The sequence below is a fragment of the Oculina patagonica genome, chromosome 14 (genome assembly GCF_052425735.1).
Source record: "Oculina patagonica isolate OP01 chromosome 14, crgOcupat, whole genome shotgun sequence".
Classification (NCBI taxonomy): Eukaryota; Metazoa; Cnidaria; class Anthozoa; order Scleractinia; family Oculinidae; genus Oculina; species Oculina patagonica.
The window spans coordinates 10,893,495-10,919,001 of NC_135771.1; the positions used below are offsets into that span (position 1 = coordinate 10,893,495).

General features: G+C 38.0%; 3 protein-coding genes across 3 annotated transcripts; all 3 read left to right on the forward strand.

The window, feature by feature from the left end:
- On the forward strand, positions 1-1,355 carry LOC144639296 (uncharacterized). The gene is made up of 2 exons (XM_078498591.1): positions 1-60; positions 697-1,355. The coding sequence occupies exon 2, from the start codon at positions 714-716 to the stop codon at positions 1,215-1,217; it is 504 nt and encodes a 167-aa protein (XP_078354717.1). The 5' UTR covers positions 1-60; positions 697-713; the 3' UTR covers positions 1,218-1,355.
- Positions 1,356-3,233: 1,878 nt separating this feature from the next.
- Positions 3,234-4,607, forward strand: LOC144639437 (uncharacterized). Its single transcript, XM_078498767.1, has 2 exons — positions 3,234-3,310; positions 3,950-4,607. Exon 2 carries the CDS (start codon positions 3,967-3,969, stop codon positions 4,468-4,470), a length of 504 nt encoding a protein of 167 aa, XP_078354893.1. The 5' UTR covers positions 3,234-3,310; positions 3,950-3,966; the 3' UTR covers positions 4,471-4,607.
- A 10,274-nt stretch (positions 4,608-14,881) lies between these two features.
- LOC144639374 (uncharacterized) lies at positions 14,882-25,100 on the forward strand. The gene is made up of 2 exons (XM_078498683.1): positions 14,882-14,967; positions 24,448-25,100. The coding sequence occupies exon 2, from the start codon at positions 24,465-24,467 to the stop codon at positions 24,963-24,965; it is 501 nt and encodes a 166-aa protein (XP_078354809.1). The 5' UTR covers positions 14,882-14,967; positions 24,448-24,464; the 3' UTR covers positions 24,966-25,100.
- The last annotated feature ends 407 nt before the right edge of the window (positions 25,101-25,507 follow it).

Sequence of the window (25,507 nt, forward strand, 5' to 3'; positions counted from 1 at the left end):
GAGCTTACCAGTAACGAAGTCTTATACTTGAAGATCAAGAAACAAGAAACCCACATTACGGTGAGTCATTTTTGAAGCTAGTTTGCATTTTTAACAGCAGAGTTATAAAGTAGCTCGCTTTTTCGTGGATAATGCGAAGCGAATACACGAGCCGGGTAAGTAATGAAAGCCGTCCGTTTTTCTGGCGAAAATTCCTACTGATTTTCTATTTTTGTTTCGCAATTTTATTCCTTCAAGACGGTCCATATAAACGACATAGAAATCCTTATAGAGACTCTTATTGAAGATCGTAAATTCCACAGGCGTCAAACATCATAAATCATTACTGTAGTCAAGATGCGCAATTTCGTGTACTCCTTTGCGTGCGTCTCTTACTCCTCGTTCTGGGATACAATTCGTTTTTTTTAACTTGTTTCATCTTGATATCACAGCCTGTGTATTTAACAACCGCTTGTTGGACTGAAAAAAGGAAAGGACAGGGAACGGTGTAAAACTTTGACGCCTTCTGTAAGCTAGATACATAATGCGAGAAAAAAGAAAGAAATATTCGTATAAACAAGCCCTTCTACTAATGTTCGACTATTCAATTGCTAAACATCAGCAGGACAAAGTTCGTCGCGATTTCTGAGGCGCAATAGCGAAGAGGAGCCCCATAACATCATGTCTTATAATCTTCTCATTTTTCTTCTGTCTCAGATCAAAACGAAGTGATCATGTTGTTCAAATTCCTTTTGATGTCCTTGATGGCCACCGTGCTGATGTCCGACGAAGCTTCAGCAAATACCTGTCCTAAACACTGGGTGAAACTCAACGAGTATCCAGTTTGCTTCGGAACCCGAGATAGCCAGTTCGGTAAGTTTACCGTCAAGACAAACATCGCCGTGAGCTCCCTGATGCTCGTGCACCGCTTAGGTGCGGTAAATTGTCAACATACCACTAAAGCCCGTGACAGCAACTGGGGATGTAATCGTACTAGCATTGGTGTCGTCCTAACAGACCATCAAAACAGCATACTGGCTCCACCTTCAATCGACAATGAAGGATGGTACCTTCTGCCAGGTTACACCTCCAACTCGCCAGTCCTCGAGTTCTGTCAATCGTTCTCTTTCTCCGCTAGCGACGAGCTGCGTCTGTGGTATGGAGAGGATTTACGTGGATCCACCGAGAGCAACAACGCTGGTACATCGTGCGCAGACGTGTATGGTCTTGTGGCTTAAACCAGCAGCCAACACTACGCTGACCCGATGCAGCGGCAAACCTCGAACAGTAAAATAAAATGGTGATTTTCAGTAGAGGGGACAGTTTTGTAGTTACTTGTTTGAAGGCATTAATAAAGGTACTCGAGGTGAAAAAAAGTTGTGTTAGTTCAGTGTCGTCTCCGAATACATTTTTTCCCTTCACAAAAACTTAAGCTTGCTTCTCTATTTAAGCACTCGCATGCAGCAAAACTCTGCAATCTGTCGTTTGGATGCGTTTGGAGGCGAATTACAAAGTAAAGCCATTTTGAAAGCAATTCAACAGCACCTGATGCATAGAAGTACAATTCTTTGTAAATATTCCCAAAATATTGAAATTAAACTATCGATCAAACTTTGCCAGAGATGACGTCGAAATATGCAGGAATTTCTCTCAAGCGTTCGTGACAAGAATTACTCTAACATGCATTGATCATAGAGTTTCAATTTAAATTCCATTGGTTAAGTATAAAAAAAAACACATTTATTTTCCAGCTGAAAGAAAGAGGGTAAAGAATCAACAAAAATTAAGAAATAAACAAAGAAAGAAAATGGAAGGTGTGTAAAAGTCGTAAAAATGTGTCCTAATTTTGGACTGTGTATATGCTTGAGAATGATAGTTAACTCGCAACTGCTAAATATTCCGCATTTTTAGCAATTCAGTTTCTATATAAATGCCTTTTGTCAGGAGTCATGGCCTCCTACATTTTCCCAGTCAAAATCTGCCCAAATCCCAGTTCCAGTTTACTCTTTCAGGCCCCTCTGCCCTATTCTAAACTTTTTACTTGAGGTACCCCTTAAAATTCTTGGTTTTCACGTGACGTAATCAAAATTCCAAAATCCAGAATCGCAAGACCCCTGAGCTTTTATCCTTCACTGGCTATTAGATGTTTTTAATATATATTTTGTTGAACATTACACTGACTACACTGTAAAGCAGTTTAAATCATAAAACGAAGATATGCTTAAAAAAATAAAAGATTTGCAAAAAAAAGCGACGAAAACAAAGTTTACGTGTACCCATAGAGAGCCACATGTATTGTTAAGCGTGCACGTCTTTGGGCGACAGATACTTAGAAGTGCCAACTTCTCGAAACTTGAAACTGGCTTTAAGCAGCTGTTTTCCAACTCATAGAAGCCGTTGAAAAGTTAGCTAATTTCTGCTTTGACTAAAATGTCGTCATCCGATCCACTTTACAGTCTGACTGTGAAAAGACCACGCGGGGGATCAATATTTGTCTTGAATCACAATAGCTGGCTAATAGAAAACCCGACCCGACGGTCACGTTTTGTACTCTTTAAACTCAAATGTCACTGAACAAATCCATTGTGATTTTTTCTCAAAACTTGCACGGCATTAAGCAGCTGTTTTCCAACTCACAGAAGCCGTTGAACAGTTAGCTAACTTCTGCTTTGACAGAAATGTCGATCGTAACCGTATCCACTTTACAGTCTGACTGTGAAAAGACCACGCAGCCTGAGGGATCAATATTTGTCTTGAATCACAATAGCTGGCTAATAAAACCCCACCCGATGAACACGTTCTGTACTCTTAAACTCAAATGCTAACAAAGGCATTCTGATCTTTAACAAACACCTTCCTACGTAACAAAAAACAAATCTGTTTCGTCATCCCTTTTCACAGCCTCTGTCGTCTTCTGTTTTAAAATTGGCATAGAATTGAGCGTTATTTTGGTATTCAGCATTAGCCCTATACGAGTTCTAAAACGGAAGACTCATTGTTAGTATTACACTCTCTCTGACTGTTTTTACTTTTGTTGAAGTTCACGGCACAACAAGTGAAAGTTTGCCCTGTTTTAACTAGGCGAAAATTCACATTAACGTTAATGTTTAGAAGCCACGTCACCCAAGATGAATGCAACGGGATATGCTCTGTCTGCAGGTTCTTCTGACATTTTTCCAACTTGATAGATGTCAATTTGATATCTTAGCGTTTCTAATTACAACCTTAGTAAAGCACAAAAAGCCACCGATCACATTCAGTTCTTCACAGAGAGCTAACCAGTAACGAAGTCTTAGACTTGAAGATAAAGAAACAAGAAACCCACATTACGGTGAGTCATTTTTGAAGCTACTTTGCATTTTTAACAGCAGAGTAATAAAGTAGCTCGCTTTTTCGTGGATTATGCGAAGCGAATACACGAGCCGGGTAAGTAATGAAAGCCGTCCGTTTTTCTGGCAAAAATTCCTACTGATTTTCTATTTTTGTTTCGCAATTTTATTCCTTCAAGACGGTCCATATAAACGACATAGAAATCCTTATAGAGACTCTTATTGAAGATCGTAAATTCCACAGGCGTCAAACATCATAAATCATTACTGTAGTCAAGATGCGCAATTTCGTGTACTCCTTTGCGTGCGTCTCTTACTCCTCGTTTTGGGATCAAATTCGTTTTTTTTAACTTGTTTCATCTTGATATCACAGCCTGTGTATTTAACAACCGCTTGTTGGACTAAGAAAAGGGTAGGACAGGGTACGGTGTAAAACTTTGACGCCTTCTGTAAGCTAGATACATAATGCGAGAAAAAAGAAAGAAATCAGTATTCGTATAAACAACCCCTTCTACTAATGTTCGACTATTCAATTGCTAAACATCAGCAGGACAAAGTTCGTCGCGATTTCTGAGCGCAATAGCGAAGAGGAGCCCCATAACATCATGTCTTATAATCTTCTCATTTTTCTTCTGTCTCAGATCAAAACGAAGTGATCATGTTGTTCAAATTCCTTTTGATCTCCATGATGGCCACCGTGCTGATGTCCGACGAAGCTTCAGCAAATACCTGTCCTAAACACTGGGTGAAACTCAACGAGTATCCAGTTTGCTTCGGAACCCGAGATAGCCAGTTCGGTAAGTTTACCGTCAAGACAAACATCGCCGTGAGCTCCCTGATGCTCGTGCACCGCTTAGGTGCGGTAAATTGTCAACATACCACTAAAGCCCGTGACAGCAACTGGGGATGTAATCGTACTAGCATTGGTGTCGTCCTAACAGACCATCAAAACAGCATACTGGCTCCACCTTCAATCGACAATGAAGGATGGTACCTTCTGCCAGGTTACACCTCCAACTCGCCAGTCCTCGAGTTCTGTCAATCGTTCTCTTTCTCCGCTAGCGACGAGCTGCGTCTGTGGTATGGAGAGGATTTACGTGGATCCACCGAGAGCAACAACGCTGGTACATCGTGCGCAGACGTGTATGGTCTTGTGGCTTAAACCAGCAGCCATTACTAAGTTCACCGGATGCAGCCGCAAACCTCGCACAGTACAATAAAATAGTAATTTTCAGTAGATGGGACAGTTTTGTAGTTACTTGATTGAAGGCATTAATAAAGGTACTCGAGGTGAAAAAAGTTGTGTTTGTTCAGTGTCGTCTCCGAATACTTTTTTCCCTTCACAAAAACTTAAGCTTGCTTCTCTATTTAAGCACTCGCATGCAGCAAATACTCTGCAATCTATCGTTTGGATGCGTTTGGAGGCGAATTACAAAGTAAAGCTATTTTGAAAGCAATTGAACAGCACCTGATGCATAGAAGTACAATTCGTTGGAAATATTCCCAAAATATTGAAATTAAACTATCGATCAAACTTTGCCAGAGATGTCATCGAAATATGCAGGAATTTCTCTCAAGCGTTCGTGACAAAAATTACTCTAACATGCATATTGATCATAGAGTTTCAATTTAAATTTCCATTGGTTAGGTAAAAAAAAAACATATATTTTCCAGCTGAAAGAAAGAGGGTAAAGAATCAGCAAAAAGTAAGAAATAAACAAAGAAAGAAAATGGAAGGTGTGAAAAAGTTGTAAAAATGTGTCCTAATTTTGGGCTGTGTATATGCTTGAGAATGATAGTTAACTCGCAACTGCCAGATAGTCCGCATTTTTAGCAATTCTAGTTTATATATAAATGCCTTTTGTCAGGAGTCATGGCCTCCTACATTTTCCCAGTGAAAAACTGCCCAAATCCCAGTTCCCGTTTACTCAGGCCCCTCTGCCCTTCTAAACTTTTTCTTTGAGGTACCCCTTAAAATTCTTGGTTTTCACGTGACGTAATCAAAATTCCAAAATCCAGAATCACAAGACCCCTGAGTTTTTATCCTTCACTGGCTATTAGACGTTTTTAGCGGAGCTCCTTAGCGTAGCCCCATAACCATAGAAAATTACAAGTAGAGGAACCATGTAGCTGAGTTTTCATGGTCATCATGGCTAGCGGCATGGTCCGCGGGCGCGTGCGCCGTACGACGAACAACGTACGTCTTGCAACATGGCGGCCATGGTCATCCGAGATTTTTAAAGGTCTTAAACGACGATTGGGGACAAGACAAATATAGACAACGGGTAGAATTACTCAGCGACACTACACAGCAAAACATCTGAGAGATTTATTATCCAACTGCTCTATTTTGTTTGTCTTTTTTCATGTATGAGTGTTTCGAAACCTCTATGCGCCTTTACGCAAAAAAATGTGGCTCTCATTCGATCGCTACACATGCCTTGGTCTTTGGTCGCATTCATTGATACACGATACACATAACCCGAGCAATTGACTTTATGGTCCTTTATCTTCTATCGAATGGATGATGTAGACGTTTCAGTTAGATATAAACAAAGTTATAGTGATTTGAAAACGCGGGAAAATTTGTTGCGCGGTGTTCACTGTGTAGGCTGAATGAAATCGCCAGTAAATGGAGAACTTTCTTACCGAAATATTTCTCGCACGATGTCCTAAAAAGTCATGAAATTGTGAAAACGAAAAAGGTTTACGAGGAGACCCGAAATAATATGGGTATGATATTCCTTGTGCAAGTCAAGTTTGCTGGTTTCTGTTGCTTGCAGTTGAATCTGCGGCTATCATGCATCATCAAGAATACAATAACTTTAGCTTAAATGATTGTGGTGAAACGAAGCTAACTACTGCATGGATCATGTCAGCTGAAGAAAGAGACAGGACCCTGATGCAAGGTAACAAACTGTACTGAATTGCTGAGCCTGCTTTTATGACAGAAAATGTTTTTTCTTTCTGAACGCAGTTTCGAGAGATTCTGTGTCGGCAAGGATTAGATCTTTCCGTAAAATACTTTGCCGCTTTCAGTCGCTTTAATTAACAAATAAAGAAGCCTCGACTGTGCTCTGTTCTCCCGTTCTCCTTCCCCTTTGAACGCCGGCCACGCAGGCTAGTAACATCACTACTCTTGTTTACAGCGGTCTCAAGGTCTATTGAGGATAATAACTCGTTTTCTTCTGGGATGTCTAGGTTAAACAGACAATTTTGCTCTAATACCTCAGAAAAACTGAAAGAAAAATTCGGAAAATCGTCCGCCATTTTTTAACCTTGCGGATGATGGCGTGAGCACCGAGCTTTGTACTCTCATAAAGCACGCTGTTTAGACCAATGGTAACGCTTGTTAGATTGGCACTTTATTATTGCGTTCGACGAAGGAGAGCGCAAGCCTAATTTTGTTTTTGCGTCCTGTGTCTTTTGAGTTGGTATGCTTTGTGTACTGTTATGCGGGATGAATCGAGCTGTAATGCGCGCGCAGATGTATGGACTCCAGATTGGCCGCCCCGATTAATTTTTGCAGGGGCCATTTCTCGGCCGGGAAACTGGTAGCCACAGATTGCCTCGATTTTATGCAAATTAAGATGGCGTCCCAAACGGAGCTTAGAAACATTATTTTGCTTGAAAAAAAGGGTTAAACACGTGTTTCCAAAATTGTATTTTTGCCAATTTTGCCATGGAGAACATTAGAAGGTTATCATCCAAGGTAACAGAGTTGTCTTCAGCCACCGAACGTCATAAAAAGAGTGGAAATCGAGTAAGTCGATGCGTAGTTTCGTACGGAGTTCGTTCGTAGGTAAACCAGCGTATTTTCCTGCAATTATATGTTGCACAAAACTACAAATTGTTAGAATTAAATGCATCGAGAGTGGGTATAGTACGGATCGAAATTGTTTTATCACTTCTTTCAATTTGTGATATATCGTTATTCCTAGAAACACTAGACGTTTTGACGAGGAAATCGTTGTGTGAATGTAATATGCGTGTAATGGATTAATAATAATAATAATAATAATAATAATAATAATAATAATAATAATAATAATAATAATAATAATAATAATGTTATTTATCCAGGGAGCTCACATCACCAAAGGTGTTATTCAGTGAGGCCCTGCAAAATAATAGTTCAAAATTAAAATTAAAAGATTAAAAAATAGTTAAAGAATTAAAAAAGTTACAAGATAAAAAATGTATAGTATTAAAGTTCACAATAAAAGGCATAGGATTACTGTGTGAATTATCTGTATTTTTAAGTACTTTGTGGAATTTTTTTTAAATCGAAGTAAAACTATTTCCAGAAGTTTGTGGAAGTTTAAATCTCGTTAGTGCCAAACGATAACAGGTCAAGTGAAATAAATAATTATTTTTGTGTAAATATTATATTTCATTCATTCTATGTTCTTTTGGCTCGTCACATCTTTCTCACACTTATCCTCCTCGCGTTTAGTGAGGTATAAGCATGGAAACTAACTTTGACATAAGGCATACTACTAGTAGGCCGATCATGTCGGTTTTTTTGCCACTGCCTGCTTACCTTGGGTCTATATTTTACCTATAGGTGGAACGCACTCCCCTAATCTCTGATTACTACTAGTAATATGTAATACATTTATGCTTACATGTCAGCTCGTGTTTGTTCCGCTGAGTTGGTTTTATTTTAGACTTATTTTGCTATGGATTTACTGATTATCTATAGGTGTAAGTTGATTTTCATCGGCCGCGCGGCCGTATAGAGTCGATTTCTAATCCCTTGAAGTGATGTTCTGTCAGATGAGAGTTTATTTCTTTATATTGCTGTGAGTTCATTTCGACTTTAAGCCGTAAATTCTCCCGGCAGAAGAAATTGTACAGTATAAGTGACGTTTTTCGAAGTGCTGAACGACGACAAAACAGAAAGCTCGAGCAAAATTTATTTAGTTAAACTAAACTTGTTCTGAAAATCATGTTTACCCCATCTAGCTCGAGAGCGCGAACTGTGAATACAACCTGACTTATATTTTTCTTAAAGTAGTTCAAACAATTTTTTGCTTTAGTGAAGTTCACTTTTCTGACTTTTACACTGAATGATTACACTGAATGAAGATGATTTAGTGTACGTTAAAATTTGTTTAAACTGTGCACACGGTAAGAAATAAAAAGCTAAAAAATGACCAACGATTTGATCAGTGTACCGATGTTTAATAAGACAAGAAAAGCAAGACGGGAATATTTGTGCACGAAATATATTGACGTCTCTTTTGTAGAAAGCAAAAAGATAAGAGGATCGCGAAACTATTTTCTATTCTTAGAAAGCAGAGAATTAACTCTTAAATAATTTTTAGGCCATGAGCTGTTCTGCCTCGAGATTATTATTTTTTTTGTACCGTATAAAAACATTCATTTTAACCATGATCGATTTAAATTTGTCTTACACCAATGGGCCAGTGTATACATTTTAATGTATGGTTCAAATTAGTGCCACTGAAACTTTTATTTAAAAAAAAACAACCCAGCCACTAGTAGTTTATGCGCTGACTCAATTCTCGGTTGTCTTTTGACAGCTTGTATTGCTGTGCCGTTATTGAAAATTGAACATCGGCTGCAGGCAAAAAATTGATTGAAATGTATATTGCGTAGAAAACCGTTTTTTTTGACTGAATCTTTCAAGGTAGAGTGCTAAAATTGGCTTGTAAGCTATTTAGATTAGCTGAACACTGCTAAACCCAACTTTGTTATAATATTTGTTCCGTGAGTACTAGTTTTCTCCTCTCTCGAACCAAATTGTTAACTAAATATTCCATTACCCCCACTGTTTTTGTTTCATGGGCCTTTAGTGTGAAAAATTAACATTGAAAACTGAACTAAACTCACTTAATTCTCATACGCAACTGTCGTGAGTGAAAAGCAATTGTTGTGTCTTATCACATAAAGATTTGAAAATAGCAAAAAAAAATGACGACAGAGTGGCTGTAAATGGAAAGAAAAGTTTTTTTTTTAAATGGGCAGGGAATATTTCATGTAGGTCGCACTAAAAATTATATCTAAATTTATTCCATTTTTACAGTCAGACAACGGATTGTACATTGGCATGCATAAATATTCTTTCCAATGTTTTCGGCAATTAAGTAGAAATAACAGAAAAACAATGAAAATCACAGAAACCAAGATCGGGGAAAAAATTTACCCAATCTTTAAAGTGAGTCAATATTTATAAGATCGGCTCCTTATCTTCATAAAGAAGATGTTATGATTTTTTTTTTTATCGAGCAGCATCTTGTTATTCAAATTTTGCTTTAGTTCTGTATAAAGACAAAGTCATTCCAACGTTTCTTTGCTCGAGAAAGTGGCGTTTGTTAAGGTGCTGGTGCAAAAGCACGTCATCCAGGGGGGAAGAACTCGAAAAAGTTTTGTACGGGGAGGCTCCGCCCGAAGATCCAACCCCTTACCCTTTTATATACCATTTTGATAGAAAAGGTACCCCTTTTGTATACCTTTTATTGCAAAAAGGCACCCCTTTCATATACGTACACGACATCACATTTACCTAAAACGGGAGTTTTCTTGTCATTTTTATGTAGCGCTTAATAAATTAAGACGATACATCCAAAAGTTGCATCTGCTCGAAATATTTAATGTAAAGGCCTTTTAAAATATCATTATGGAAGATTTCTCTACCCTTTCATATACCTAAATTTGTGAAATCCCTACCCTTTTATATACCTGGAGCCTGAAAAAGGTACCCCTTTCGGGCGGAGCCTCCCCGTATAGGCCATTATAGGGAGTACCCCCCCCCCCCCCCGGGCACGTCATACACAGAACTAACCATGCAAACCCTTAAGGTCTCCGCACGCGTGGGGACAAGACGCAGAGACAAGTCGCAGCAACAAATGGCAGGGGACGTTGAGAGGGGACATGTAGCAGCAACAAAATAACAATGTGTGCACACACAAGAAAATGTAGCGGGGATATGTTCCAGGAACATGTCGCAGCGACCCGTCCTCTCGTGTGTGCTGATTGTTTTTGGCACGCGCATAATGAACTTTGAAGCTGTTTTGTCCCTGCGACGTGTTGGGAGACCTTTACGTAGCACACTGATAGTACGCTTTGGTAATGAAATGAATTTATTCGAGATAAGTTCTCACTGTTTTTTAGTTTCACATTAAGCAGCATCGGCTGGAAAATAGGAAACCTCCTAGATAAACGCCGTTTAGGATCGTTGCGTGTTCCTCCCCCGTGTTCTAGTGGGAAGAAAAATTGAGTAAAGATCCCTGCGTAGGATGTTTGCGTAGGACACTAGAAAAAGGTCCCTCTTCAAATATGGACCATGGTCATCGCATCCTTGCAGTAGAACGCTGAAATGAGGAGTATGTTTTAGTGAGAGGAAAAATTTAAGTTTAAGCGACTATTTGCAATTGTTTGAGCTAGTGGTGTTCGTAATTTGGCCTAACTGTGTTCTTATTTCGTCTGCCAAATTTAAATTTGGCCGAAAGCAAAAAGTGTGCATGATGAAAATGTATCTTGCATGCAGAACTTGTGTTGGCGACTGCATCTTTTGAAGTGGTAATAGCTGACGAGTTTAAATAAATAACATATGTATTTTCTACTGGTATGCAGTCAATACAGTTCATTAACAGGTTTTTGGTTATTTATTTCGCTGTGTATGACACGCCGCTTGGGCGTGTCCCTTGGGTATCTCTGATTGGTTTGATAAGGTATTTATAGACTGTTCAGAGTTGTTCAGTCCTCTCGCTTTCGCATTCCATGCTGACATTGAAGTTGTAAACCCGCCCGCCCGCCCGCCCGCCCGCCCGCCCATTTCGTTTTTGTTATCTTGTCTTATTGATTGCTTGTCAATTTTATACATGTTTTTTTGTCCGAACAGAATGTGTTGCAGGTGTTAGTTTTTATTTCAAACAGCGGACAGTGGGCTAAGGACTGCAGGTTCGGAAACTTTTGCAGACTGCAGTAAAACTAAAGTAGTTGAACTTCCCATTAATTACTGGAGCAGCGCCGCTTCCACTAAGCCCGCCGGCATCAGGAGCACGCAATGATGGGGCATCGAAATGATATTGGTAATGTCGATCTGTTTGACGAATTGAATGAGGTAACACAAAAATCAGATATGAGCGTGAAGTTTCTACTAGACCAGGTGTGTTGCAAGTTATTAAAGGGCAGTCTGGGAAGAAATATTCATTTCTGTTATTTTTAGGCGCCTCAGAGATTATTGTATCAGTTGTTTTAGATGGTTTTCGTCTTCCTTTCAAGAAGATTCCCTCAGAAATTTTTCAAAAGCTATGTGTCATCTTTGCATCATTCTGTATTTGTAGATAAGCTATTTAGTGCCTTTACATTTTACCGGGTTGGCAGAAGTTAAGGCTCCTTCTTATATGGTTTACCCTTTAGTGTTTCGAATTAACCCTATGGAAGAAGAGATAAACATTTTTATGAACAAGGATTTAGTGCGTAAACGGGAATATCACTTTGCCCTATTCTAAAAGGGAGTATTTATGGTTTTGTTTGGTCCAAGTGGCTATTACCTATCACCTATATAGCTATTCACACCCTGATCATCGCACATTTATATTGTTAGGTTTTCGCTTGCTTTTCGTTAGGTGACGCTTAGTTTAGGTGTTTTTCTGTTTACTTTATTTCCATTTGGGTTGGATCTTTATTCCATGCCTCAAGTCGCTCGAACTGAATATTGAAGGATTTTAAGGGGGTCAACATTGTTCTATTCCTGGACGAGGAGAAGTTGATCCATATTGATTATTACTCTTGTGCAGTCTTAGATCCAGTTTACGGAAGTTCAGATTTATTTTTTAGCTATGGCGGGAAGTTTTAGTGGACCCTTGTTAATTTTCGAATGGTATAGTATAGAACACTATCTATAGAACAATTCCTATTTCGGATAGACGGTTATTTTTACTTCGCATTTCTGTATGTCTTCATAATTGTTTCAGAAAAAAGTTTATGGGGAATTGTTTAGCCTGGCTTGGGGGAAATTTGTTTCCATTGGTGTAGTATTTGAGGACATTTCCCGAATTATGACTAGTTATTACAACAAGGACATTGAGGCTGCGCAGGATTACGATTTCACTAGACGTTTACTTTGGCCCAATTTATTCTCTAAGAAAACATGTTGAGTATTGAAGTGGACTGGACAGGATGAATTTGAAAAGTCATTATGGATTGGCCCGTCTTATTGTATTGTTAGCTCAGATGCTAGTGCCACAGAATGTGGCGTCCATTTAGGTAACAGTGAACAAGTGCGCCATAATGATAACTGGGTGCATGTATACACGTTTGTGGTATGACTTGTCTGGAAAAGTTTTTGTCATTTCAGCAAGGCTCTTATGTTAAGTTGGTTTTAGATGGTTGTTCGTTTGCAGAGTATTACATTCGAGTAGCACGAAGTTGAAGTTTACATGTTATATAGCCCAAAATTTTCAGCTCCTATTGACAGCGGTGTCAAATTGTATGCTATGGTTTCCCGTACGGAGCTCGTTGTGAGGATTATAAAGTCGCATTATTTATACATAAATGGTTGACTAATTACAACTCATCATGTTTTCAAGCATTGAATATGGGTGGGAATCCCATATAGTGGTCTACTTTGTCAGTTTGGCAACAACTAGGTATGTTTTCACTTTAGTTTTTGAAATCCATGCAGGACTTACGGAGTGGATTTATTAATTCACTAGGTATTCACTGCTCGTATACATGCGAGGCCATTACCACATTTATCGTCCTGTTCTGGACCTCGTCTCGTTTTTTCCTAAGCTTTCAGAATAATTGCTCGTTTTGCAATAGATGGCAAGCTGTTTATAGTCTTTATAGCAAGAGTGTACTGGAACATCGGCGAAATACTGTTTTACTTCGAGCAGATTCTTTCATTTCAACATTGGAAGCTGTTTGTATAAAGTTTTCGCTGATTACAAGACCGCTGGGCCAGTTTCTATTTATGTTTGGTTAAGATTGATTGACGTTATCAGAAAGGAGGCGCTGGCCTGACTTTGGGACGCTTGTCCATTCACTCATCAGAAGGAGGCGCTGGCCTGTTTTTTGGACGCTTGTCCATTCACTCACCAGCAAGGAGGCGCTGGCCTCATTTTGGGTCACTTGTCCGTTCACCTTTCAGAAAGGAGGCGCTGGCCTGATTTTGCAGAGCAATTTGTCTGCATTCAGCTTATGTTAATTTATTTCAGTTTATGTGATCGCTCGCTTCCATGTAGGTTTATATGGATACAAATGCCTGTCACTTCTCTTTTTTCTTCATTATAGATGTTAACTATTCAAGGTTATCAGAGGAGCCCCCAGCTAGCAAGAAACCAAGCACGAAGGACGTCCTGAAGTTGTTTATGAAGGTTACTTCACAGCAAAAAGATATTAAAAAAAACTGAAAAAAAAATCGTCAAGTTCTTTATAAGATGCGGTATCTTGTCCTCATACTGTCTCAGTTTAGGTTGTATCGCTTTACAAGCCGCATGCGCATCTTACGTAGTTTCAAGTCTTATGCTGCTTTTATTTTGATTCATGTCCGCATTATCATTAATCATTTGGCCGGGTAGCTCAATTTGAAATAGTTTTTTAATAGCGGTTCAGCGTTTGTTAGGGTGTTTATCTCTGCTAATAAAATCATCGATAAGTATGCTGCTCCATCAACAAGCCTGAAGGACTTGCGCTTAGCTTGCATATGTTTGTTAGGTAGCGAAAGATTCTTCGAAATGATGTATTGAATAGTTTGTTACCTTAAGCTTAGCTTTTGGCATTTTGGCTGTTCATTCTAGTTATTTGTTCCTTACGTACATGTGGAAATCTACTGATGTTTACAGTGAAGGGACTAATGTTTAAATTAAGAGGTTAAAAACTTATGTAACTATATTATCTCGTCTCAACAACAGCCTAACATTATTGGATCAATAAGTTTTTTGTGGTTTTTCAATACCGTCTAGCAGAATGGTACCAAGCTGTTATGCGCAAGATGTAGGGAGCTATTGAAGAACTGTAAAGGATCTTACTCTGAGTATTTTATTGTCATTGATAGCATAAGCTCGAAGAAGCTACATCCGTGGTTAGAAGTAGCGCCAATTTATCACAACGATTACTTTTATTACATTGTACATATAATTATTTTGAAATAACTGCTCACCTTATCCTAACTGATTTAATAAGTATTTTGGCACTTCTATTTTTTCTGGTAGGCGTCAACATTAGCTCTAAACGTTCCTTTTTCACTGTATGAAATGTATCAATAAATGTCAGCTTGGATTGCCTGAGCATCCAACCATCATTCCCTTGGTGTGTATTTTTTGCAGTATTGAAGAAGAAAATAATTTACGTTCGTTTGAGCGTAGCGAATTAGAACGTAAGTACAACTTCAGTGGGAATAAATAACAATTTAAAATGGCACTGAAGTAACTTGATTCTCACATAAAACATTCGTGAGTCGAATTTAATTGTTTAATGTTCACCTTAAGGCATGAGACAAAATGGCTCCACATTGAACAATAACTGAAGCTTTTTTTGAGTATGGAGAGGGTGTTTCGCAACGACTGCCTGCTCATCCATAATTTTACAAGGTTTATAGCGTGTATCCGAGATAAGCTCTCATCATTCATCTGGACAAAGCGTTTCTGCTCGGGTATTATTTCAAAGTTCCAGTTTAGGAAAGGTAAAAGCTTCTTTTATATCGTTTTAAGTCTAAGTTTTAACAGTTAGACTTTGTTACAGGTTATAAATTGGTATAAACATTCCGTTTTTCAATATTTTCCATAATTTGCTAGAAAGGTAAACTGACTTGTGTTGGTGACTGCATCTTTCGAAGTGGCAATAGCCAACGAGTGTAAATAAATAATGTGTTCAACTTCAGTGAGAATAAATAACAACTTAAAACGGTACTGAAGTCACTTGATTCTCACATAAAACTTGCGTGAGTCGAGTACAATATTGTTTACTGTTTACCTGAAGGCATGAGACAAAATGGCACCACATTGAACAATAACTGAAGCTTTTTAGCATGAAAAGGGAGTTTTTCCAGACGCTGCCGACTCATACATAATTTTACAAGGCTTATAGCTTGTACTGGAGATAAGCTCTCGTCATTCATCTGGACAAAGCGTTTCTGCTGGGTCTCATTTTAACGTTTCACTTCAAGAAAGGTAAGGGCTTCTTTTAAATTGTATGAAGTCTTACTTTTAACAGTCGGAATATGTTACAGGTTATTTATTGGTATAAACATTCTGGTGTTTTTAATTTTCTGTAATTTGCCAGTAAAGGTAAACTGGGACCTTTTAGAAGCTAGCATGAATAGCAGAATATAAAATAAGTCGATCTTTCAATGGATTTCAGTCAAAGTATCTTCTCCACATCTTTAAGGAGAAGATCGTCCATTTTTAGCCTCTCAATACAAAACATGCAGAATTTTGGGGCGCATAAATCAAGAACAACGTGTCGTTCTAACAGCTACTAAAATATGTACAAATCTAGATGTGATTCTAATTTGTACCACTGAAATTTCTGGTAGATTCTACTTGCCTACTTGCATTTTATGCGCTGATTTTTGGATATCTTTCAACGGCTTTTCCCGCTATCAGTGAGTCGCAATTAAAAATTGACTTGAGGCGAAAATTGATTGAAATGTATATTGCATGGAAACTCGTATCATTGAATCAGTGTTTAAGAGTCATAAAATAACCCATTGAAGCCATCTAAATAAGACTAAAAATGTTAAACCGACCTTTGTTGTCTTATCTTTATTTTTTGAAACAGCACCGTTTTACGCCATCTAAATAAGACTAAAAATGTTAAACCGACCTTTGTTGTCTTATCTTTATTTTTTGAAACAGCACCGTTTCACGACAAATAGGTAGCAAGAAGTATTGTGTGCGCACCCTTGATTTGAGTTGCTTCGATCGCTTTACTGTGAATAAGTAAAGGCTAAAAAAATAACACAAGTCACCTTACCATATGCCCGGGCATATGCAACAAGCGTGAGAAGAGAACAATTGTTAACTGTTTAGCTGAGGGTTTTCAAAAGACCAAAACATCAGGATAAAATCGGCTACATATAGAACAATGAAAATAATAAATACTTTGTAGATAAGGATAGCAAATATTAATTTTTATGCGGCTGTTCATCACTCCTTAATTCGTATTAAAGGACGATAGACTGAAATCTAAGTTTTCTTTTTGATACAGTGCATTGGCAAGCAGTCAGGCTGTGAGAATGGCGATATTTACTTGAAAGCTATGCAACGCAATTTTCAGCGGTAAACATTGGAAGGAATAGTGTGACTGAAATGAGTGATAATAATAAATATGCAGATAGGGAGTCGTCCACAGACTGCCAACTCACCAATTAATTATACAAGGTTACAGCATTTGTGCGGAATAAGCTCTCACCAGTTATAAGATTAAATAGTTTTTTTTAAAGTTTCCGCAAAGGTACGAACTGCGGCTTACTTCAGTGAGAATAAATAACAACTTAAAACGGTACTGAAGTCACTTGATTCTCACATAAAACTTGCGTGAGTCGAGTACAATATTGTTTACTGTTCACCTGAAGGCATGAGACAAAATGGCACCACATTGAACAATAACTGAAGCTTTTTAGCATGAAAAGGGAGTTTTTCTAGACGCTGCCAACTCATACATAATTTTGCAAGGCTTATATAGCTTGTACTCGAGAAAAGCTCTCGTCATTCATCTGGACAAAGCGTTTCTGCTGGGTCTCATTTTAACGTTTCACTTCAAGAAAGGTAAGGGCTTCTTTTAAATTGTATGAAGTCTCACTTTTTAACAGTCGGAATATGTTACAGGTTATTTATTGGTATAAACATGCTGGTGTTTTTAATTTTCTGTAATTTGCCAGTAAAGGTAAACTGGGACCTTTTAGAAGCTAGCATGAATAGCAGAATATAAAATAAGTCGATCTTTCAGTGGATTTCAGTCAAAGTATCTTCTCCACATCTTTAAGGAGAAGATCGTCCATTTTTAGCCTCTCAATACAAAACATGCAGAATTTTGGGGCGCATAAATCAAGAACAACGTGTCGTTCTAACAGCTACTAAAATATGTACAAATCTAGATGTGATTCTAATTTGTACCACTGAAATTTCTGGTAGATTCTACTTGCCTACTTGCATTTTATGCGCTGATTTTTGGATATCTTTCAACGGCTTTTCCCGCTATCAGTGAGTCGCAATTAAAAATTGACTTGAGGCGAAAATTGATTGAAATGTATATTGCATGGAAACTCGTATCATTGAATCAGTGTTTAAGAGTCATAAAATAACCCATTGAAGCCATCTAAATAAGACTAAAAATGTTAAACCGACCTTTGTTGTCTTATCTTTATTTTTTGAAACAGCACCGTTTTACGCCATCTAAATAAGACTAAAAATGTTTAACCGACCTTTGTTGTCTTACATAGGCGTACGGGCCGGGGGGGGCAGGGGGGCTGCAGCCCCCCCCCCAAATTTTGGGCAACTCAGATTTTTTGGGCAGCAAGAGAAATTTGGGCAAAGCCAGTTTTTAAAGAAGTTTTTTTCTTCGAAGGGATAGATTATTCACACAAGACAGTGGTTGCTTAGCACCTGACGAGTTTCTGGTTAAAAGTGAAGGGGGTCATTTGTTGATATTCATATTTGTAAATTTTTACTGTTGGGCACTGTAATGCAAATATCTGTCACAGTTAAACACCTGATAAAGAAAGCTTCTCCGTGTTGCTAAATTTTACAAAATCGACGGCGAGATTCTGGAAGCAGAAAATGTGCCCAAGTTTTCGTCGTTTTCGCGGATTAGGCTACATGACTGTTTCATAAATACTTTTTAAATTCTAGCGACAATGCAAGAGAATGATCTATTTGATAAGTTTCAGAGTTTTCTTACGTGGTTCATATCCATGCAGTGATACCTGATACGTACATCGTGTTCTGCACAACGATCATTCAGTGCGTTTCACAGATTGAAAACTTACCTCTGCAGCACCTGATGGGACGACAACGTAAAAAAAACCCAAATGTTTCTCGTCCCCGCCTGCTTCATTTTTTGGGGCCGCCACTCTTTTTTTATTTTTTTTGTTTTTGGAAAAGTTAGAAAGAACAAAAACCAACCATGTTTACTTTCACTTTGTACGGAGTAAGACATGACTTTTGTCTGCGTTTTAATGCAAACTAAGGCCAAAACTTTAAATCCTCGTTACGCTAGGTCCGTACTGGATAGGTCAATTACCTTGCAGGATTTAATTATAAAGTTCGCTTCTGGCCAGGAGAATTTGACGATGGAGGAAAAAACCATCGATATTTGAACAACACGGGTATGAAATGCAACAAAATAATAAATAATTAAAAAGAACAAAAAATATGCGCCGGCCCGCTCTCTTTTTTATAGAAATCCGGACGAAAAACATTTATTTATTATTACTTGTCATCGCATGGGCATATTCCAACTTTGTAGTCAACAATGACATGGATCGTATTGTTAATAACTTCAGCCGTCGAAATGGTAGAGTTATATGAGCTCATATGATAGATTCTTATGTAAGAATTTTTTTCACTTCATTTGTAAGACTATGTTAGTGCATCGTTTGACCCTCGTTTCTTCTCGACTGTTTCGTAAAAATTTGGGCAACAAGCGAAAATTTTTTGGGCAAATGTCTCGCCGCCCCCCCCTGGCAAAAAATTGCCCGTACGCCTATGTTGTCTTATCTTTATTTTTTGAAATAGCACCGTATCACGAAAATATGTAGCAAGAAGTATTGTGTGCGCACCCTTGATTTGAGTTGCTTCGATCGCTTTACTGTGAATAAGTAAAGGCTAAAAAAATAACACAAGTCACCTTACCATATGCCCGGGCATATGCAACAAGCGTGAGAAGAGAACAATTGTTAACTGTTTAGCTGAGGGTTTTTAAAAGACCAAAACATCAGGATAAAATCGGCTACATATAGAACAATGAAAATAATAAATACTTTGTAGATAAGGATAGCAAATATTAATTTTTATGTGGCTGTTCATCACTCCTTAATTCGTATTAAAGGACGATAGACTGAAATCTAAGTTTTCTTTTTGATACAGTGCATTGGCAAGCAGTCAGGCTGTGAGAATGGCGATATTTACTTGAAAGCTATGCAACGCAATTTTCAGCGGTAAAAATTGGAAGGAATAGTGTGACTGAAATAAGTGATAATAATAAATATGCAGATAGGGAGTCGTCCACAGACTGCCAACTCACCAATTAATTATACAAGGTTACAGCATTTGTGCGGAATAAGCTCTCACCAGTTATAAGATTAAATAGTTTTTTTTTAAAGTTTCCGCAAAGGTACGAACTGCGGCTTACTTCAGTGAGAATAAATAACAACTTAAAACGGTACTGAAGTCACTTGATTCTCACATAAAACTTGCGTGAGTCGAGAACAATATTGTTTACTGTTCACCTGAAGGCATGAGACAAAATGGCACCACATTGAACAATAACTGAAGCTTTTTAGCATGAAAAGGGAGTTTTTCCAGACGCTGCCAACTCATACATAATTTTACAAGGCTTATATAGCTTGTACTGGAGAAAAGCTCTCGTCATTCATCTGGACAAAGCGTTTCTGCTGGGTCTCATTTTAACGTTTCACTTCAAGAAAGGTAAGGGCTTCTTTTAAATTGTATGAAGTCTTACTTTTTAACAGTCGGAATATGTTACAGGTTATTTATTGGTATAAACATGCTGGTGTTTTTAATTTTCTGTAATTTGCCAGTAAAGGTAAACTGGGACCTTTTAGAAGCTAGCATGAATAGCAGAATATAAAATAAGTCGATCTTTCAATGGATTTCAGTCAAAGTATCTTCTCCACATCTTTAAGGAGAAGATCGTCCATTTTTAGCCTCTCAATACAAAACATGCAGAATTTTGGGGCGCATAAATCAAGAACAACGTGTCGTTCTAACAGCTACTAAAATATGTACAAATCTAGATGTGATTCTAATTTGTACCACTGAAATTTCTGGTAGATTCTACTTGCCTACTTGCATTTTATGCGCTGATTTTTGGATATCTTTCAACGGCTTTTCCCGCTATCAGTGAGTCGCAATTAAAAATTGACTTGAGGCGAAAATTGATTGAAATGTATATTGCATGGAAACTCGTATCATTGAATCAGTGTTTAAGAGTCATAAAATAACCCATTGAAGCCATCTAAATAAGACTAAAAATGTTAAACCGACCTTTGTTGTCTTATCTTTATTTTTTGAAACAGCACCGTTTTACGCCATCTAAATAAGACTAAAAATGTTTAACCGACCTTTGTTGTCTTACATAGGCGTACGGGCCGGGGGGGCAGGGGGGCTGCAGCCCCCCCAAATTTTGGGCAACTCAGATTTTTTGGGCAGCAAGAGAAATTTGGGCAAAGCCAGTTTTTAAAGAAGTTTTTTTCTTCGAAGGGATAGATTATTCACACAAGACAGTGGTTGCTTAGCACCTGACGAGTTTCTGGTTAAAAGTGAAGGGGGTCATTTGTTGATATTCATATTTGTAAATTTTTACTGTTGGGCACTGTAATGCAAATATCTGTCACAGTTAAACACCTGATAAAGAAAGCTTCTCCGTGTTGCTAAATTTTACAAAATCGACGGCGAGATTCTGGAAGCAGAAAATGTGCCCAAGTTTTCGTCGTTTTCGCGGATTAGGCTACATGACTGTTTCATAAATACTTTTTAAATTCTAGCGACAATGCAAGAGAATGATCTATTTGATAAGTTTCAGAGTTTTCTTACGTGGTTCATATCCATGCAGTGATACCTGATACGTACATTGTGTTCTGCACAACGATCATTCAGTGCGATTTACAGATTGAAAACTTACCTCTGCAGCACCTGATGGGACGACAACGTAAAAAAAACCCAAATGTTTCTCGTCCCCGCCTGCTTCATTTTTTGGGGCCGCCACTCTTTTTTTATTTTTTTTGTTTTTGGAAAAGTTAGAAAGAACAAAAACCAACCATGTTTACTTTCACTTTGTACGGAGTAAGACATGACTTTTGTCTGCGTTTTAATGCAAACTAAGGCCAAAACTTTAAATCCTCGTTACGCTAGGTCCGTACTGGATAGGTCAATTACCTTGCAGGATTTAATTATAAAGTTCGCTTCTGGCCAGGAGAATTTGACGATGGAGGAAAAAAACATCGATATTTGAACAACACGGGTATGAAATGCAACAAAATAATAAATAATTAAAAAGAACAAAAAATATGCGCCGGCCCGCTCTCTTTTTTATAGAAATCCGGACGAAAAACATTTATTTATTATTACTTGTCATCGCATGGGCATATTCCAACTTTGTAGTCAACAATGACATGGATCGTATTGTTAATAACTTCGGCCGTCGAAATGGTAGAGTTATATGAGCTCATATGATAGATTCTTATGTAAGAATTTTTTTCACTTCATTTGTAAGACTATGTTAGTGCATCGTTTGACCCTCGTTTCTTCTCGACTGTTTCGTAAAAATTTGGGCAACAAGCGAAAATTTTTTGGGCAAATGTCTCGCCGCCCCCCCCTGGCAAAAAATTGCCCGTACGCCTATGTTGTCTTATCTTTATTTTTTGAAATAGCACCGTTTCACGAAAGTATGTAGCAAGAAGTATTGTGTGCGCACCCTTGATTTGAGTTGCTTCGATCGCTTTACTGTGAATAAGTAAAGGCTAAAAAAATAACACAAGTCACCTTACCATATGCCCGGGCATATGCAACAAGCGTGAGAAGAGAACAATTGTTAACTGTTTAGCTGAGGGTTTTTAAAAGACCAAAACATCAGGATAAAATCGGCTACATATAGAACAATGAAAATAATAAATACTTTGTAGATAAGGATAGCAAATATTAATTTTTATGTGGCTGTTCATCACTCCTTAATTCGTATTAAAGGACGATAGACTGAAATCTAAGTTTTCTTTTTGATACAGTGCATTGGCAAGCAGTCAGGCTGTGAGAATGGCGATATTTACTTGAAAGCTATGCAACGCAATTTTCAGCGGTAAAAATTGGAAGGAATAGTGTCACTGAAATAAGTGATAATAATAAATATGCAGATAGGGAGTCGTCCACAGACTGCCAACTCACCAATTAATTAATTATACAAGGTTACAGCATTTGTGCGGAATAAGCTCTCACCAGTTATAAGATTAAATAGTTTTTTTTTAAAGTTTCCGCAAAGGTACGAACTGCGGCTTACTTCAGTGAGAATAAATAACAACTTAAAACGGTACTGAAGTCACTTGATTCTCACATAAAACTTGCGTGAGTCGAGAACAATATTGTTTACTGTTTACCTGAAGGCATGAGACAAAATGGCACCACATTGAACAATAACTGAAGCTTTTTAGCATGAAAAGGGAGTTTTTCCAGACGCTGCCAACTCATACATAATTTTACAAGGCTTATAGCTTGTACTGGAGATAAGCTCTCGTCATTCATCTGGACAAAGCGTTTCTGCTGGGTCTCATTTTAACGTTTCACTTCAAGAAAGGTAACGGCTTCTTTTAAATTGTATGAAGTCTTACTTTTAACAGTCGGAATATGTTACAGGTTATTTATTGGTATAAACATTCTGGTGTTTTTAATTTTCTGTAATTTGCCAGTAAAGGTAAACTGGGACCTTTTAGAAGCTAGCATGAATAGCAGAATATAAAATAAGTCGATCTTTCAATGGATTTCAGTCAAAGTATCTTCTCCGCATCTTTAAGGAGAAGATCGTCCATTTTTAGCCTCTCAATACAAAACATGCAGAATTTTGGGGCGCATAAATCAAGAACAACGTGTCGTTCTAACAGCTATTAAAATATGTACAAATCTAGATGTGATTCTAATTTGTACCACTGAAATTTCTGGTAGATTCTACTTGCCTACTTGCATTTTATGCGCTGATTTTTGGATATCTTTCAACGGCTTTTCCCGCTATCAGTGAGTCGCAATTAAAAATTGACTTGAGGCGAAAATTGATTGAAATGTATATTGCATGGAAACTCGTATCATTGAATCAGTGTTTAAGAGTCATAAAATAACCCATTGAAGCCATCTAAATAAGACTAAAAATGTTAAACCGACCTTTGTTGTCTTATCTTTATTTTTTGAAACAGCACCGTCACGCCATCTAAATAAGACTAAAAATGTTAAACCGATTTGTTGTCTTATCTTTATTTTTTGAAACAGCACCGTTTCACGCCATCTAAATAAGACTAAAAATGTTAAATTGACCTTTGTTGTCTTATCTTTATTTTTTGAAACAGCACCGTTTCACGCCATCTAAATAAGACTAAAAATGTTAAATTGACCTTTGTTGTCTTATCTTTATTTTTTGAAACATTGAGCGAAATAACTATTCAAGCAGAGTGTCTGCTAAGGACTTCTGATGTAAACTTGCAAGATTGTGATGTCAATTGTGTGTGTAGAACATCACGTCATTCTAACTTAATAGCTTTTAAACAAGGTCCTTTTTATCGACTTCCGCTAGTTTTATCGTCCTAACTTACGAACTGTGTTTACATGTTAGAAGCCCCCTATATGGGTATTTCTGAAAAAAGACGCGACGATTACCGCGAAAAAAGATCGAAGCGAGGATTTTTAAAGCTTCGAGCCTGTGGGATCGTATAAGAGTAAACTTGAAAAACAATAAAACCAGACAAGAAACCCACTAAATGCAGTGAATTTGGTTGGTTTTTTTTTGTCTGCAGGCACGCTTGTTTACGAAACATTTCACGGGCGGGCATATAACGATCTCATATCCAACAAGCGCGAGTGGAATAATTGTTTTATTAAAAACGCCCAAAGAATTGCAATATTTAAACTCTTTAGCTGTTTTCGTTGACGCGTTTCAGTTACCATATTTGTGGTCAATGGTATATTAGTTCATATATTATTGCCTGTTAACCAATCAAAACGCAGGAATTGCAATATACCATTGCTAGTTTTTAATGAGGGCTGATAGCGCCCTTTGCAGATGAACACTATCGCGTCACGTGATCAATTAAAACCAATCAGAATCGGAAAAAATTTAGTGGTGAGCTATAATACATAGTGGTTTAATATTTAGTGGTGAGCTCCCATTCGGCGCGCGCGAGAGGAGCACCATAACATCATTTCTTGTAAATTTTCTTCCGTCTCAGATCAAAACCAAGTGATCATGTTGTTCAAGTTCCTTTTCGTCTCCATGATGGCCACCGTGCTATTGTTCGAAGAAGCTTCGGCTGACTGGGTTTCTCAATGGGTGAAGCTCAACCAGGATCCAGTTTGCTTTGGAGCCAAAGATAACCGGTACGGTAGCTTTAAAGTCAGTACAAACATCACCGTGGCCTCCTTGATGCTCGTGCACCAGTCAGGTGCTGTAAGGTGTAATGATGAATCACCCAATGATAGCAACTGGGGATGCGGTGATGACAGAATTAATGTCTACCTAACAGACCATTCCATTCTGGTTCCAGCAACTTCAGTCCCAACGGACGAGTACCAATTTTACACTATGGCAGGTTACACCTCCAACTCACCGGTCCTCGTCTTCTGTCAAGATTTCTCTTTCTCCACTACCGACGAACTGCATCTGTGGTATGGAGAGGATTTATTTGACAATGGCGAGTCCGACAACGTTGGTACATCGTGCGCAGACGTGTATGGTCTTAAGGCTTAAACCCGCAGCCAACACTAAGCTGACCCGATGCAGCCGCAAACCTCGCACAGTACAATAAAATAGTAATTTTCAGTAGAGGGGACAGTTTTGTAGTTACTTGATTGTTGAAGGCATTAATAAAGGTACTCGAGGTGAAAAAAAGTTGTGTTAGTTCAGTGTCGTCTCCGAATACATTTTTTCCCTGCACACAAAAAAGCTTGCTTCTCTATTTAAGCACTCGCATGCAGCAAAACTCTGCAATCTGTCGTTTGGATGCGTTTGGAGGTGAATTACAAAGAAAAGCCATTTTGAAAGCAATTAAACAGCACCTGATGCATAGAAGTACAATTCTTTGTAAATATTCCTAAAATATTGAAATTAAACTATCGATCAAATTTTGCCAGAGATGATGTAAAAATATGCAAGTATTTCTCTCAAGCGTTCGTGACAAAAATTACTCTAACACGCATTATTCATAGAGTTTCAATTCAAATTCCATTGGTTAGGTAAAAAAAACATTTATTTTCCAGCTGAAAGAAAGAGGGTAAAGAATCAACGAAAAT